This window comes from Neurospora crassa, linkage group I, assembly GCF_000182925.2.
Source record: "Neurospora crassa OR74A linkage group I, whole genome shotgun sequence".
Taxonomy (NCBI): domain Eukaryota; kingdom Fungi; phylum Ascomycota; class Sordariomycetes; order Sordariales; family Sordariaceae; genus Neurospora; species Neurospora crassa.
In genome coordinates, this window is record NC_026501.1 from 166,306 (window position 1) to 182,161 (window position 15,856).

Sequence of the window (15,856 nt, forward strand, 5' to 3'; positions counted from 1 at the left end):
GTGTTTTAGCGCAAATCACCTCAAGAAGTACGTATTTGTGATATTCCCTGGTTTCCACTTGAGTTGTTCAATCATGAAGCCGATATCATTGAGACCAACTGCCGTCAGGTTATCCGGGGATCGGCGCCCCGGAATCGCGGCAACACGGAAACGGGTCGGCCCCGAGTCGGCCCCGGATCGGCCCCGGATGGAGCGGATGAACGGGATTTGTACTGTATGTACCTCTCAGGATGATGAACGCCGCCCGAACCTTGGACCTCACATTGTCGAAGGAGCAAGCCATCTTCATCGACACTACTCATTTTCGTCAACGACGGCAGCACTGTTCAGCTGATACGGATCATTGTTGGTCCAAGCCGGCTCAAATACTATGTACACCTAGCGAACCACCATGGTCACTCCCTGCGGAACTCCGAATCATAGCAGCGACTACGGACCACGATTCCACGCGACAAAAGATGCCACGCTACACCATGTTCGACAATTTCACGTACAAATCTCCACCAAGTCGGAGATACGTCCGCTTCCGCCGCCTAGGCTCGAGCCAAGCGAGCCAAGCAAGCATGCCCAGGCACAGATATCAGGGACGGACCCGGAGAGGGAAAAAGTGAACTGAAGCTTGGCTATGTATAAGGATTTCTACATGGATCCCCATACCTCGACCAGGCCAGCTTGGACATCTAAGACCGCGTTTTTCAAACGACCCGATTTCGAATGACAACGTCAAACACCAAGACAGCCGAGGTGAAAAGATTTTATGTGCAAATATGCTCGGAACTTTTGCAAGCTCCCCAACAATTGTATGTTGTCCACCGTGGCAAAATGAAGCGGGAAGCGAGGAGGCCTCCGTCTCTCGTCTCGTTCGTTCGTATCTGAGTGGGTGGCCAACGGTCCAAGCAAGCTCGCGAGAAAAAAAAAAAAAAGTCTGATGGCGAAGAGACGCATCGATAGAAATCTTCCGACAATCCGATAAGACAGACAATACGAGTCCAACGAAGGTGGTCCATCATCCATCCATCCATCCGTCCGGGCTGACGACGTCGGTAGACCTGGGAAGATCTTTCAATAGTGTAATTGAAAACCCGAACCGGGACCCAATGACCGGAATGCCGACATGTCCCCGTAAATTCGCCGACCTATTGCGAAACACAAATAGACGCTGCTGAGATGAAGATGGGATTTCGAGTCAATTCTCGACAACATCTTGCTCGCCCAAATCGCAAGTTTCTGTGTCGGCGGTACTTGTGGTAGTCTCGTTCGTCCGGAAGTTCCCGAGACAAAGCTAAAGTCAACGTCTTGTCGTCCCAAACGAGCGAAGGAGCAGCAGCACTGCAACGAGCTACCCTAGCTAGCAAACCGCGCGCGCTATGGTGTGGGTACATATTTCTGTGAGAGATCGTCAAAGAGGTTCACTGTTCTTGGATTAGTAGACTACCTGTAGGTACCAGGCAGACATCTTTTTTTTTTTTTTTCCCAATATAAAAATGTGTCGTCGAGTTTTTTTGGTTTTGATATGGCCGTGTTAAAGCCTAAATCTTGGCTGAACGAACATCAAAAGATCTAGACGGCTCTATCTGTTGCATCTTTTCGTATCACTCGCGGATCCGGCCCGTTGGGGGGCGTGTTTCTACAAGGGGTTGTATGAAGAATACGACTTTACAATACCTGTATTACAGCGATTACCTTCTGTATGTTTGCCCTACAAAAGGTACCTCTAATATCAAGTTCCAATGGTAAGGAAGGTACCTACCGTCTGTACAGCATCAGTGAAGCTAACCCATGGAAACCACATACCTGCGGGCAACAATGAAAGAACGGGAGGGTAAGGTTACGTTCCGCGTGGAACACCTTTGAAGATAATAACACACAAGGAGAATGGCATCAATAAACAGATGGTAATTGACACTGACGACTTGCCAATCGAACGAATCCAATCCAAACATTTCTCCGCCACGCTAGAGGTGTACTAGTGTACGCAGTATGCAAAATTTCATCTCAGCCGAGAGGATCTAGAAGGGTCTCTGAAAAACAGCACAAGGGCCAAGCCAAGCCCAGAAGCAACGAAGCCCGCTAGCTATCACAGCTGCGCAAAAATGTTGTTCCTGCTGTTGTTGTTGTTGTTGTTGTTGTTGTTGTGCACCTATCAACTTTGATTATTTGCCCGTTCTATGGGTTCTGCATGGTGGCATCGTGTGTTTGTTCCTATCACTAGAGGTATGTATCGATGTTCGAGCTGAGCCCAAATTTGTGGTGATCGTCATTCGAATGTCCATCCATGACTGTCTGCAACAAGGTCATGTTGTCGATCATTCATTCGTCGGCGGATGACTGACTGACTGACTGACTGACAGACGGATGGATGGTATTTGTGCTTTTCTCCATGTTCCCCCTTGACAAATTCCCATGTTATGTCGATTTCGGGCTTTTGGCCGTTGTTTGTGGAGCTTTTTGATTGGGTGAGTCCCTACCCTACACTACATAGCTGTATCCTTCAGCACCGTTGAGAACTGCGTGCTTCTTCCTTGATCATCGTCTGCCTCCCCCTTTTGAAGGGATGTTTTGGATATTGCAAATCCGCCCGCACCTACCATACCTAGGTAAGCATTCCAACCAGGCTTCAGGTGAGATTTCCGTCTACCTCTACCTACTTTCACATCCAGGTTAATTGTGTCAGGCACAGCAGATTCTAACAGGGTTCAAGGAATGATCAAGTCACGATTTATACCTCTACAGTGTATATTCACTAGGGCTGCTGCCAAGTTTCACGGTGGTAGTGTATACCTACCTCTATGTAGGTACCAACGACTCGGACGGTGCGACTCGCCAGTAGTGGCCGAATCATTTCCCCGTAACGCCGTTAAATCCGGGGTCATCGATGTCTTCAGGGTCCAAAGTCTGTTCAGGTACGAGAGACAGCCAACGGTCTTTCTTTCAGGGTTCTACACTACTACACTGCACTGCACTATAAAGAAGGGTCCCGCTGCTTCCATGTCTTTCCTGGTTTGCCGCTGTAGCGTAGCAATTGCCCTTGCAGTGCCACAAGGCATGGAACCAGGAAGTGGCATTCCGCAGACTGACTGACTGGGGGGGGGGCAGTGTTGTGGGGATCCGCGTGTATCCATGCCTGGGTTCTCTCAGCTCTCTCTCTCTCTCTCTCACAGAAAAGGAAGGAAATCGGGGGAGACAAGGTTCTGTGTTTCATGTCCCTCATCCGTTTCCCGCAATCCCTACGTAGTTTACAGCACGCTGCTAGCGCTGCTTTCCCTTGAGGGGGGCGAGTGTCAAAACATTTAAAAAAAAAAAAAAAAAAAAAGGAACCGTTCCTTAGCCCGAGCAAAAGGACGGACTCGTTCCATGCATACAGCGAATTAGACCTCGCCGGAGCAAATGCTCCTGAACTGCTCCGGGGGACACACTGATCCATTCCCCGGTCCCATAAGGATGCCTGTGGTTTCTCCAATTTTTACCAATAGACCTTGTTTGTTTTTTTTCCTCTCGTTATCGAACCTGTGCCAAAAGGTACAGAGGAGGGGAGAAACAAGAATGGAACTGGGCTTGCGGAATTGAATCCGGTCGGATGGGGCACGCCCAGGTAATATACCGCTCCTTGTTCGGGAATTTTCTTTTTTCACATGAACTATCAGAGTACCAAAACCCGGCACGAAATTTGCGAACTACACTACTCGCAATGCCCACTGGCCCCAGCGAGGGGGGCAATATTGGCTCCGGTGCCGACCCGACTCAGTCATCCTCGCTGTCAGGCCTGTTGCCCTTGACCCTTTCCGTCTTCCAGATGGAGCTCCCGTCACACACAGCCAGTATACTGGTGTCGTTCGCTGCTTCTCCTTCTTCCGCGGTGGCCAACCTATTACCCCAAAAAGACAGGTAAACCGACGCCACACCTCTTTCACTCACTTGCCACGGAGGGCAGTGCTTGGAGGCTCATTTCATTGAGTCACTTTGTTCTTTCTCCATCTTCAACGGCGTTCTGCGTGTTTCCTCATTCCCAGCGAGTAGAAAGAAGGATAAGTTGTCTTGGTTGCTTGCTTGCTTGCTTGCTTGCTTGCTTGCTTGCTGTACCCGACGCTATAAGCATTAACCCAGCGAGCGGCTAGCGGACCTCCCCCACCCACTTCACACTTCTGCCAGTCTCTTTGTTTCGTTAACGACTCGCTTGCCTATTTTGGGAACCGAAGGACCCAAACAGCACCCATCTACCACTCTGTTGGAGCCCTGCCAAGCCCCTCCCTGCTCCCCAACATCCAGAAAGGGTTGGTCTGCGCTGTGCCATTTGCCAGACTTCTGCTGCTGCAATAACACCTCATCGTCCTATCGCATTGGCCGTCTTTCTTCTGAAAGTGTAACCAACGTCGTACCACACCGAGCCAGCCGTCAGGCCAGTCAGTCAGTCCGCCTGTCAGCAGGTTACGTACCAGGAGAGAAAGGAGCGAGCAGCAGCAGCAGCCACACCACCAGCGATCCATACCACACAACTCAGGAGAGGATAACCTGCACGCAAGCCACACCACCGAAAAAAAAGACCAAAGCATAACATCGACAAGCTCGACGTCGGATACGCAGCCCATGTTACCCCTGGATGCCAGATATTACCGTCGACAATTAACCGTACCAACTCGTTAACCCGTCCGATTTAATGTGCATCGAGCACATCACCCATGACTGCCCAGCCTGCGGGAAAGACTACTTAGTCTACGTCGAGTTTTGCAAGGACTGCCATCCACCCTTGATCCGCTGCCCAAACGGGACCATTCGAAAGCGCCTGGACATGAACGACGGAGGCTGTCCGAGCCCTACTTGCCCAAACAGTCGACACGGGGGCTGCATCCTCATGTAGCCTGCCTGGGTTGGATCCGAGAAGAGAGCAGCAGCGACACCACCGCCATCCAACCAGCACCGGCGACAACCACGTTGACAGGGCGGCCAGAAAAAGAAGCCTTTAGATCTTGACTTGGTTGTCGGTGATCTCGACAATCTGGTCGATACCCTCATACTTGGGAACGTCAAAGTCGTACTTTTTCGCAATCGACGGAGCGACGAACCTGGTTAGCAGCATCAGCCACACCTCACACCACAAGCCCAACCGTGAGGATGAAAAGAAAGAAATACGGTGCGTACCGTCCTCCTACAAAATGCCGGCCCTTGAAGTACTTGACCAGAGGTTTCGGAGCCGTCAAGCTAACCAAGACATTAGGGTGAAAGTTGCTGCCCACGCCGGACTTGGGCGGTCCTTCGTTAATGTCCCACGACGATGGAGCATCGACCGAGGTCACTGGAACCTTTGTCTCGGCCATGGCGTTGATGACGGCAGGGAACGGCTCGCGCACCTCGCCAGAGAAACTGAAACCTAGACGCATGCGTCAGTTCAAGTCGAGAGAGCAAAGCAGGGCCTCGGGAAAACAAACCAAAGATGGCATCGACGACGTGGTCGGTAGACTCCAGAGCCGCGAAAAAGTCATCAACAAAGGGTATCTCTAGGTCTTCACATTGTTTGACTAGGCGCTGCGGAGACGGAGACGTGTGTTAACATGAGGCCCAATCCATCAGATACACGATACGGCGGATGGGCTCTCAACAGATGAGTGGGAGGCCTTTCAAACAACAACAAGTTGACGCACGGGGACTGCGTGTAGGTAAGAAAGGGCATAGCGTGGTCGGATCGGGGGGGTAGAAATACTATATCGACAACAAGCATTGACGCCCATATAAAGACAGAAAACTTTGAATCCAAGTCCAATAGACTCTTTTGAGATTGTTTCTCGTCTCCATAAGTGTTTGTTGTGTTGCCGTTCAAGCGACGATCCAACGTCCTTGTGTCCTGACTAGGTTGTGTTGCTTCCATCACCAGCAGGACATGTCGACTTTTATAGACTGCAAACCCCGTGTACCTGGTGGCAGGGAAGATAAGAAAGATTCACTCACCTGATAGAGATCGTTCTTGGGTCGCTTCGGATAGTAGATGGCAGGCTGATAGCCGTAGTGGAAAAGGTGTCGAGCAGCCACGAGGCCGTCACCCCCTGACCAAAGGCACAGAACAGGTAAGCGCTTGGACCACCCAGCCCCTGAAGGACCCAAACATTCAGCAACTGACCATTGTTTCCAGGGCCAACAGCAACCAGCACTCGGCGGCCCTGCTTGGTAGGGTGGACTCGGGCGACTGTTTGGAAGGATGATGGTGGTTAGCAATGGAAGCTTAGTTGCCACTGAAGATGAAGGAGAGATGAGATGATACTGACCAGCTTGAGAGACCGAGAGGCCTGCCAGTTCCATGAGCTGGTCGATGGAAAAGGCCCCCGTGCTCATGAGCTCGCGGTCAAGAGCAGCGGCAGCCTTTGCGGAGAGGGTCTGGAGGTGGCCATTTCATTAGTCTCGAGGTAGTGTCCAGTCTGTGGACATGCATTGATGGGGAATTAGGCAAAAAGGTCCATTGTATGGTGTTTGTTGAACCTCCGGCTCCATCAATCTTCTTGGCTCTTTTTTCCCCCTCTCTGATGAGTGCGACATGACATTGATATGTGTAGGTACTTACCTTGAGCGCCATGGTGTGGGTGAATCTTGGACAAGACGAGCGTTGGAACGGTATGTGCAGTGTGATGGAAGACGAGGAATGGAAAGAAGTTCTGGAGATGAAAGGCGGCGGAGGGGAAGTGGTAGTAGTATTGGAAATGGTCTGTAGATGCCAAAAGGGCAGGTAGTGTACACGGAAAAAGGATGGGACGTTACAAAGGAAAGCTTGCGGATTGACGATGAAGAGCAGAGAATTCAGTAGAAATTGACCAGAGATGTTACAGCCCGGATTGAAGGAATTGGAATGAATTCCGTTCAGTTTGTCCTACAGTACAGTAGAGGTACTAATTGCTCCCCTTTGAATTTTGTGATTGCGTGTACAGTACGCTGCAGTACAATAGTGTGCTACTGTACTGACATCACTCGCTGCTCCAGTTCCTCCATTGACGGGGATCGTCGATCCAGTGCATAGGTCATGATCCCACTCGTGCGGTCGTACCTGCTACCATCAAAATGCGTGGCTGAGACTTACGTTTGAATGTGGCTTCAACTAAAAAAAGTGTGGCTCATGACGGAAGCAGCGAACTCCGACATAACCAGCCAATTGCCTGCCGGGACACCACAAAGCTTCTGAGCCGGCACTGCAGCACCCCGGCCCACAATCTTTCAGTGAGCGATCCGGCAATCGGGCAACGCGACGACGTCTGGTCCGCGCAAAAGATTCAGTCGACATCTCGAACCTCGTCGGCGACAATTCCTCCACCACCGCATCTATCAACCTCCCGCGGTCCAACATGGTTCTCAAGCTCAGACTCGCCCGCTTTGGGCGTACCAATGCCCCCTTTTACAACATTGTCGTTGCCCACGCCAGGTACGCAATTATCCCATCACAACGACACGACCAGGCAGACAGCCACCAGCTAACTCTCTGACTCCCATATTAGAACCGCGCGCAACAGCAAGCCTCTCGAGGTCATTGGCACATACGACCCCGTTCCCAAGAAGGACACGTACGATACCACAGGGAAGCTGCACAAGGACATCAAGCTGGACGTCACGAGGGCCAAGTACTGGATAGGTGTGGGAGCTCAGCCGACCGACACGGTTTGGCGGTTACTGTCCCTTGTACGTTTCTCTCTCTCTCTATACACACCAAAACCTTTATAGGCAGGTCAACGTCTCGAAACCGATTGACTGACATTGCAATCCCTCCCACGAAAACAGGTCGGCATACTAGACCCCAAGTACAAGAAGCCGCAACCGGCGCAGGAGCAAAAGACCAAGGCTTGAGCGAATTGCACCTTTTCGATTATTTCCATACGTACCACCGGACAACCCGGGTCATCTCGCATACCCGATCATCTGACACCATCACCATCCGTCCATCCATCCATCCATGTATTACAAACCGGCTTTCTTCCATCTAGGCGTTTTCTGTTCTCTACACTATCTAGGGGTTTTCCAAAAAAAGGGGTTTGTACGATACCTACTATAGCTCGACATATATATATATAAGAAGCAAAGTATACAACACCCACCGAACGACGCGACTTTAATTGTTGAATAAATCCCGGAGGGCAGCTAATACTTGAACGTGATGGGAGCGGAAGGGGCGACGCTTTTTGAAGGATGGGAGAGGGGGAGGGGAGGAGGAGGAGGAGGAGGACACAGAGTCGGAGTTCAGTTTGATGAGGTTTGGTCGGTGGGCTGGAATGTTGCATGGAAGAATGGGGGATGACTTCATCAGCAGGGGCAGACATTGTGGTGTTTGTGTCCCCAGGGTCGATACATCTGCTTGCCCGTAGTTGTTGGGTGGGCAGAGGGGTGCGATTCATGTTGGAACATCAGAAGGCTACAGGCGAAAAGCCATCGCAATCACCAAGGCAGCTGGACGTTGGTACCTTTTCTAGTGGGAATTGTTTCCCCCTACGGTGTATGGGTAGTCACGAAAAGACCGTTGGATGGAGACAAGAATAAAAAGTCAAAAAGTCGCGAGTTGGATACTTGGGTAATCTACCGAGACCTGACCAATTGTATAAACAGGACTGAAATAATACCCCAACAGTTGGGTGAATACATCAAAAAAAATCAAGACAGCAAAAGCAACACGGGAATCGAAAGTGCCAAAAGCATATGATGCCCAAACAATGTCTCACTAGAGAGCGAATCCCAAAATTTGGCAAAAAAAAGGAAAGGAACGACGGGAATTGAGCCCGACGTGGGGGTCGAACCCACAACCTTGAGATTACGGAGTAACTCCTTAAGAGTCTCACGCTCTACCGATTGAGCTAGCCGGGCAAGCGGCTGATCAATCATTCCTAATTGTTGCGAGTTGATCTCAGAGCATGCCCCTATGTACTACAGACCTGTTGCTGCTTGTGAGGACATTAAACCAAGACACCACGGGATACATTCATCATTTTATTTCAACAATAGAGTCTGACCCCTGCATATTGCCTTTCCATTTTCCAGTCATTCTAGCACGTGTAGCCAATATAAACCAAACGTATCGGAGAGATAAAGAAATGTAACGAAATGGTCTCGTAAGTAGTAAGTAAGCAAAAGTAAAAAGGCAGTCAATCATATTATATCCCATCAATATTCATCCCCAAACTAAAACTGCCATTACATGTCTTCAAAATCCCCGCATCCCACATCCCCCGTGTCAACATCACCTGTATCCCCCGTTGTTCATGTGTCCCTGGTTATGGTGATCATCATCCCGGGTATCGCCCCAGTAACTATCCCTGCCCTCCGCAAATCCGTTTTGGCCCGGCAGACCAAAGTCAGGTACTTGACCAACACCACCACTAGCATGACCGTACCCAGCAGCAGCACCACCCGACTGTATTCCAAGTCCGGATCCTGCTGGTTGCTGACCGTACGCCCCAGCAAATGTGGACGCTTGCGGGCTGTTGGCGTAACCCCCGTGGTTGTTGTTGTTGTTGCTGAAGTCGAAGCTGGCCGACTGCGGGCTCGCGAATCCGGGAGCGGTAGGACCAGCGGTAAAGCTTCGTTGGGGTTGCGGGTGGACGAGTCCTCCACCAGGTGCAGGGCTGCCCACTCTGTTCATATCGCTGCCATACATGGGCCCTTGAGGGTTATACGGGCCAGGGACCGGAGAGGTGAAGCTACGGTTGGGAGGGAAGACCGGACTGTGGGCCTGGCTCTGGTAGCCGCCAGTCACGTTGGGAATCGTGGGGGTCAAAGCAGGAATGCTTGGGGCGGGGGAGGCGACGCGATCCATGTTCATGTTGTTGTCGAAGAAGTTGAATTGCTGCTGTTGCTGGCCAGGAGAGAGAGCAGGACTAGCGACGCGGTTCATGTTGTTGTCAAAGGAATTGAACTGTTGCTGATGTTGCTGCTGCTGCTGTTGCTGACCGGGAGCGGGAGCAGGGCTAGCGACACGGGGAGATTGAGAGAGGGAGGCGGCGGCGGCACCGGTAGCACCGAGAGCAGCACCAGCAGCGACGCCAGCGCCAACTGCTGAGGCTGTGTTGAATTGACCACCGGAGGTGTTGTTCGAGTCATCGAGAGGCGGAGAAGGGGGAACACTATAAGTTGTCGTAGTAGCCATACCGTCCTTCTTCATCTCATCAGCATGATACTCTGCCGCCTGCTCCCTAAAACTATCGGGATCGATACCGGCCTTCTGCAACTGTTCCAGCTCGAGGCGATCGCGCTGGTACTGGGCTTCAGCAAGAGCAGCCTGGCGCGCACCCCGTCGTCGAGTACGGATGCAGACGAAGACGGCAGCAAAGAGGAGCAGCGCACCAACACCGGCGCAGCAAGCATAAATAATGGTCTTGGTTGTGCTTGACATGCCGTTCCACTTGTCGGACACCGACTGCTTGGGCGGAGCCATGATCATCTCCTTGACGGTGGAATTACCCTCGACGACCTTGATGCTCTCCCAAGCGCCGCTGCGGTCGCCGTAGACATACTCCTGGCCTTCGCTGAAGTCGGTAACTTGGACGGACTTGACATGCATGGTGTACGGGCCAGCGCCATAATCGGTTTGGCCACCAGCCCAATCCTGTGTACCCTTGGCCATTCTCGGGTCGCCGCCAGCCCAGATACCAAACGACAAACGCATGGGAGTCTGGGGGTAAAATTGAGTGTTGTTGGCTTGAGCGGGAAGTAGAGTGCGGACCTTGTTGCCGTCCACATAAAAGTCAAGGTAGTCCCTGGTCCAGATGGTGGTATAGTTATGGAAGTCCTCCTGAGCGTTGCCGGAAACGTCGTGCTTTCCGGGAATGGAGGACTCGATGACGCCCTTGCCGTAAGTGTTGGTCTGCACGTTGTTGGGTTCGCCGCCGACAAACTCCCAGTCGATCTCGTCCAAATCGTCGGACAAGAACATGACGGAACTGACGATGCCTCTGCCCTGAGCAGCCTTCATCCAGATCTCGGTGCGGCCCCAGAAGAAGTAGAACTTGGAGCGCAGGGTGGGGGAGTCGCCTTGCTTGCTTATGGTGAAGGCCGCGCCTTGGTCCATGTCGAAATCAACGGTGCCGACCGTGGTCTCCCAGGCCCAGGCTTTGGGAGTAGAGTTGAAGGTCCACGAGTAGTCCATGCCGAGGGCGGGATCGGCAGGACATGTTTTGTTGAGGGGTTGGCAGTCGGTGGTGATTTGGGCGAGGGCCGAGGACGCCAACAGCGCAGTGGCCGAGGCGAGGTATCGCGTCAGAAGCATTGTATCGTGGGTCGTAGCTCGTGTGTTATTCGGGCGGGGGAGGTAGGTAAATATTGGTTCGTGTAATGAAATTGGACTCAGAGTTGCATCTCTGGTGTATCGTAGTGATCGTAATGTGTGTCGAAAGACTGTGGTGATCTCGAGCTCGCGAGATGATGTATCGTGGTAGAGAGAGGCAGCAAGGTCAGGTCAACTGACGAGTGCGCAAACAAATTGGGTGATCGTGGGATCGGTAGTAGTTGGACCAGGCGATACTGGCGATGGTTTGGTAACGAGAGGGATGGTGTTTCGAATTCCGAATGATGGTCGGTACCCAAGGGAAGGTATCCGTAGACGACGACGACGCGCTAATGCGGTTGAGAGAGTGACAGTTGGCAACCCAGACGGCCACTCAACGTAGAGTAAAGAAGGAATCCCACTGGGAGTGAGGGGAACAACCACCAAGCGATTTGGCGAGAATTGAAGGGAAAAAAGTCAAAAGGGAGAAAAGGGGAAGCCAAGAGGGACAAGCATAGAACTGATGCCCTTGGCGGCGTCACATTCAATTCCATTCCAAGTGGAATCTTGCCGTGGGCATTGATGGGAGGAGGACGGGGAACCAACAGGGATCTCGCGGGAGAGGCTTTCCATGAAACATTGGACCTCCAGAAACGGACAAGGCTGAGGGGCTGCACTCCGGGGGGTACCTGCTGATTGTGCGACGCCCGGTGTTTCCATACCATTCCTGTTGAGCGCTAGCACGGGGTACCTGGGTGGCCCTGAACCATCACCCATGAGTGGTCGGCGGCTACTTAGATTGGATGCTTTAGTGGCCGGGTGGTGTCAAAAAAGTCGGGACACTGTTTCGGTCCTTTTTTAGCGTTGCAACCATCTCGATATTTCTGGGCATACGGCTCGGGTAATCTGCCGACTGCAACCACTCCCCGTCATTTTCACGCATTTTCAGGAACTCGGCATCGCAATCGCAAAATTACGAGGGGCACTTGAACATCACCCCACGGCGAGAGCTATTGGTGAGGCTACCTCTAGGTAGTTAATCACACTAAGGTACCTTACATACAGCATCAAGATGCCCTCAGCTCAACACTCAGAGCTCAAGGTTCTGGCCACGGAAAACCAACGTGTCAGAGAATCCCTGTTCCATCCGCTTGACCTGGAAACAAGCGCCATCCGGGTGCAGACTGCACGTTTCTTTAATAATAGCGGCGTCCTGCCCCCGCCTCATCACATCCTCCCAGCAGTACCACTTATTCCATCTGGAGGCAACTCGGAAAATCTCCAGGTTTTCATCCGTGATTTGGTTCTGTACCGCCTGGGATATGTGGTACAAGATGGTACGAAAGTTACAGCCTTGGTTCGATGACACATGGACGCCCACCAGTTGTCGTCTGAGTTGGTTGATCATAGCCAACCAGCGACGGTTGGCTAAACCCTCTTGACTTCCGCCTGTGTTGCAGTACGCCTCAAGACAGAGGGTCAATTCAGTATTGCGCTTTCGCAGGTTGGCGACTTGGCTGTTGAGACTTTGGATGTCGCTTGTCAAAATCGTCTTGACAAACTGAACCTCCTCGGGCACCTTGCGAATATCGTCGAGCGCCTCTCTGAGCTCTCGCACTTCCTCTCCTGAATACACGGCGGTCACGATCTCGGCTCGCAACGCCATGATCATACGATCGTGCTCCTCTTCCATCATTCGAGTGGTGTTCTCGATCGATGCACCGGTTCCCTCGACAACGTCTTGAATGCCTTCAAGCTGCGCGGAGACATTGTCCAGACGCTCGAGGGTTGGTGCGAGCTTCTGCTCGAGCTGCTGCTCGGTGACTGACGATGGTTGAACCGACTGTAGACGTTTTTTGACACCATGCAACTTTTCGACGGCTGTTGCGAGCTGCTGCTCGATGATTGATGTGGTTTGTGTGGCCATATTCTGGGCGGACTCTAGACGGTCGTGTAAGTGTTCGGTTCCGTTGACGAGTCCTGCGATTGCTTGGACTTGCGCCGACACGTCGTTCAGCTTCTGAAGAGCTGGCGTGAGTTGCTGCTCGAGGACTGATGGGAGCTGCTTCTCAAGGACGCGCTGGAAGTCCGCGTGTTGCTCGTCTAGTCTGATCTCTCCCCGCACGCGATTTTCGATCTCCTTTCGTAGCTCCTCCAACGTGTTCTGGTTGCGAGCGACATCTTGTTTCTCTCGCGTCACGGCAGCCTTTTCCTCGTTGAGTGCCTGAAGCTCTCTTCCCTGCTGCTCTTTCTGGCCATCAAGCTCCATCTGTCTGGTGTTGAGCTGTAACTCGTGATCCTGATGCTGGCGGCGGTTCTCGGCTAGTTGATTGAGCTTTTCCTGGGTCTCCCGGTCCTTGTCCTCAGCCTGCTGAAGGGCTTGCTGAGCCTTTGCCTCTTGTTGCTCCACGGCTCGCTCTCGGGCGGCAATTTCTTCACGATGCGACTTGACTTGGTCAAACTCAGTGCGGCATTCTTCCAAGTGTTTGTGCAAGTTCTGGGCTACACTGTGAACTCGATCAGCAGCGTACAGAAAGATTGTCCAGGGCGGCGAACCATCACCCGCGTCCGCTGTGTGGTCGTTGAACAGATTGATGTAGCCCGTCAAGCTCCTCTTCGCGGCCTCGAAGTCAAAGTCGGGCATGATGAACGTAGGTAGACGTCGCGAGGCGACCGCAGACGGACTTGGTGTTGAAGGAGGATAGGGTGGAGGTCGTCTGAGGGTGGAAGGTCAGGAAGGAAATAGACTTGTCTGACGGAACAGAACAAACGAAAACCAGTGCAGCCTAAATACAAGGAAGGGAGTGCCGGTGAATGGTAAGCGTAGAGGTAGTGAAGTGCGCGAACTTTGAACAGAAGAGTGAATGGGCGGGAAAAGTGATAGTGAATGGGAAGCCAGGTGAAGGGCAGGCAATAGAGTGGTTGGGTGTACTGATGGAAACCAGGTGAAAGGGCATGGACTCGAAACATACCTACCCAGCAGGTCGAGGAGGTCGAGACAAAGCCCCCAGTTGAACTTGCCCTCGGTCAGAGCTTGCATCATGACTGGAATTTCTGCTCAGGCCTAAGAAGCGGCCGCTCGGGGGTGGGAAGCGGGCCGTCGGTCGGCTGTGCCGGCCATGAAGTAGCGAACTGGGAATGACCCAGATCACGGGTGCTGACCAAGGTGTGTTCGTGATTCACGGCTTCCTTGAGGCTGTCTACGAGAATTCTTGGAGGAAGGAGGGGAAAAAAGATGAAAGTGCGGGCTGCTCCTGGCCTGGTGTCTCATGTATTTCAATTTCCTTTCACTTCGTGCCTGCCTAATTTAGAAGAGGTACCCGAGCCTAGGCAAAGTACCTACCTTGGACGCGTCATTCTTGGGGCAAATGCCCCGTGCCTTTTACCCTTTGTTCACCTCGTCCTCACCTAGCCTGCATTTTCTCTTTTTTTTTTCTCTCTCTTTTTTTTCTTTTTTCTTTTTTTTCTATTTTCTTTTTTTTCTTTTCCCTCCTTTTGCACCTACAACGTGAGTGTTTGTACCCATTCACTGCTAGCTGACCTTCCCACCAACTCCCATTCAACCACTTGTCTCTAGCAGCGATACTTCTCTGCCCTCAACGTAACACCAGAGAATCAGATCGCCGTCAGTAGGTAAGATCCCGTCCCACGCCTTTGTCCGTGATCCCCGAGGAATAACACTGACTCGCTGTAGACACAATGGGCACCCCAGTACGTGCTTCCCTGTTGCAGCAGGTGGCCGAGATCACTGTCGACGAGTACCGGGCCGCGTGCCTGATTGTCACCGACGATGAAGGCAGAATGCTCGTAGACCTTTTCAAGATGGGTCAACGTCATCGCACGTTGAAAGTAGACGATGCGACAAGGCAGCTTCTTTTCAACCTTCTCCACGACCAAGCTGTGGCAGATGACCAGGCAGCTGGACAGGACAGGCTAGTGGAAACCATTCTAGGAACAGACAAGGAGATCACGGAGCTGAAAAGTCAGCTGCAGACTGTCACCGCCGAGCGAGATGATTTGCAGAGCAGACTGGAAGGCCTGACCCGCGACCACGACGCCGTCAAAACCAAGAACGAGGGGCTCACCAACAAACTCGCCGAACTCCAGCAGAACCAATCGCTCAGTCGAGCCCGGGAGGAGGTTCAAAAGTTGAAGAATGAGATGTCGGACTTTCACAAGGCCAAGGACGAGAACGATGCAATAGCGGCATCAAAATTCCTAGAATTTGCTGAACTGAAACGCAAAGCTCGGCAGCAGGAGCTCGATATGGTGGTACTGGAAGAAAGTTATGCCAGCCTGCAACAAAACTTGGAGCAAGCTCGACAGCAAAGTTCACAGATCCAACTGAATTTCAATGAGATGAGGGAAAAGGCACACGACAATAGGACGGATGCCGAACAGGCTTGGGCAGAGGTGACAATATTGGAGCAGGAACGCACAGCGATGCAGTAATCGGCCGAAGAGATCGAGCTGTCAAATACTGCGCTAACTGGCAAAATCAAGAGTAGCGCCTGGCGATCAACAGCTTGGAGCAAGACTCCAACACTTCATTCGGATCATGAGGTCGCTGACGGGTAGCCAGCTTGATCCGGACTCATGGAACACCGCTCTCCACCTGGTCGGCACGACAATACCCCT

The 15,856-nt window shown here is 52.2% G+C and overlaps 5 protein-coding genes and 1 non-coding gene across 6 annotated transcripts; 2 read left to right on the forward strand and 4 right to left on the reverse strand.

Annotated features, from left to right (window-relative positions):
• Nucleotides 1-3,529: 3,529 nt before the first annotated feature.
• On the reverse strand, nt 3,530-6,892 carry NCU08070 (meiotically up-regulated 182 protein). Its single transcript, XM_960108.2, has 7 exons — nt 6,548-6,892; nt 6,255-6,363; nt 6,110-6,175; nt 5,941-6,035; nt 5,424-5,520; nt 5,137-5,365; nt 3,530-5,060 (listed from the first exon to the last, which is right to left on the reverse strand). The coding sequence occupies exons 1-7, from the start codon at nt 6,557-6,559 to the stop codon at nt 4,958-4,960; spliced, it is 711 nt and encodes a 236-aa protein (XP_965201.1). The 5' UTR covers nt 6,560-6,892; the 3' UTR covers nt 3,530-4,957.
• Nucleotides 6,893-7,176: 284 nt separating this feature from the next.
• cyt-21 (cytochrome-21) lies at nt 7,177-8,633 on the forward strand. Its single transcript, XM_960109.2, has 3 exons — nt 7,177-7,396; nt 7,470-7,650; nt 7,750-8,633. Exons 1-3 carry the CDS (start codon nt 7,320-7,322, stop codon nt 7,813-7,815), a joined length of 324 nt encoding a protein of 107 aa, XP_965202.1. The 5' UTR covers nt 7,177-7,319; the 3' UTR covers nt 7,816-8,633.
• Nucleotides 8,634-8,735: 102 nt separating this feature from the next.
• On the reverse strand, nt 8,736-8,823 carry NCU15001. Its single transcript has one exon. It is a non-coding gene; the product is annotated as a tRNA-Lys (tRNA).
• Nucleotides 8,824-8,969: 146 nt separating this feature from the next.
• Nucleotides 8,970-11,841, reverse strand: NCU08072 (cell wall glucanase). The gene has a single exon (XM_960110.3). It carries the CDS (start codon nt 11,219-11,221, stop codon nt 9,197-9,199), a length of 2,025 nt encoding a protein of 674 aa, XP_965203.1. The 5' UTR covers nt 11,222-11,841; the 3' UTR covers nt 8,970-9,196.
• A 467-nt stretch (nt 11,842-12,308) lies between these two features.
• NCU08073 (hypothetical protein) lies at nt 12,309-13,937 on the reverse strand (the record flags this gene model as incomplete). Its single annotated transcript, XM_960111.2, has 1 exon — nt 12,309-13,937. Exon 1 carries the CDS (start codon nt 13,860-13,862, stop codon nt 12,309-12,311), a length of 1,554 nt encoding a protein of 517 aa, XP_965204.1. The 5' UTR covers nt 13,863-13,937.
• Nucleotides 13,938-14,917: 980 nt separating this feature from the next.
• NCU08074 (hypothetical protein) lies at nt 14,918-15,670 on the forward strand (the record flags this gene model as incomplete). The annotated part of the gene is made up of 1 exon (XM_960112.3): nt 14,918-15,670. The coding sequence occupies one exon, from the start codon at nt 14,918-14,920 to the stop codon at nt 15,668-15,670; it is 753 nt and encodes a 250-aa protein (XP_965205.3).
• Between the last annotated feature and the right edge of the window lie 186 nt (nt 15,671-15,856).

Excerpts from the sequence above, each read along its gene's own strand:
- NCU08070 (XM_960108.2), bottom strand. Across the intron at positions 6,036-6,109 it reads TGTTGGCCCTGGAAACAATG|GGGGTGACGGCCTCGTGGCT; the intron begins GTCAGTTGCTGA and ends GCCTTTGGTCAG. Across the intron at positions 5,521-5,940 it reads CCAAGAACGATCTCTATCAG|CGCCTAGTCAAACAATGTGA; the intron begins GTGAGTGAATCT and ends CCGTCTCCGCAG.
- NCU08072 (XM_960110.3), bottom strand. The coding sequence starts at position 11,221 with ATGCTTCTGACGCGATACCTCGCCTCGGCCACTGCGCTGTTGGCGTCC.
- cyt-21 (XM_960109.2), top strand. The coding sequence starts at position 7,320 with ATGGTTCTCAAGCTCAGACTCGCCCGCTTTGGGCGTACCAATGCCCCC. Across the intron at positions 7,397-7,469 it reads ATTGTCGTTGCCCACGCCAG|AACCGCGCGCAACAGCAAGC; the intron begins GTACGCAATTAT and ends CTCCCATATTAG. Across the intron at positions 7,651-7,749 it reads TTTGGCGGTTACTGTCCCTT|GTCGGCATACTAGACCCCAA; the intron begins GTACGTTTCTCT and ends CCACGAAAACAG.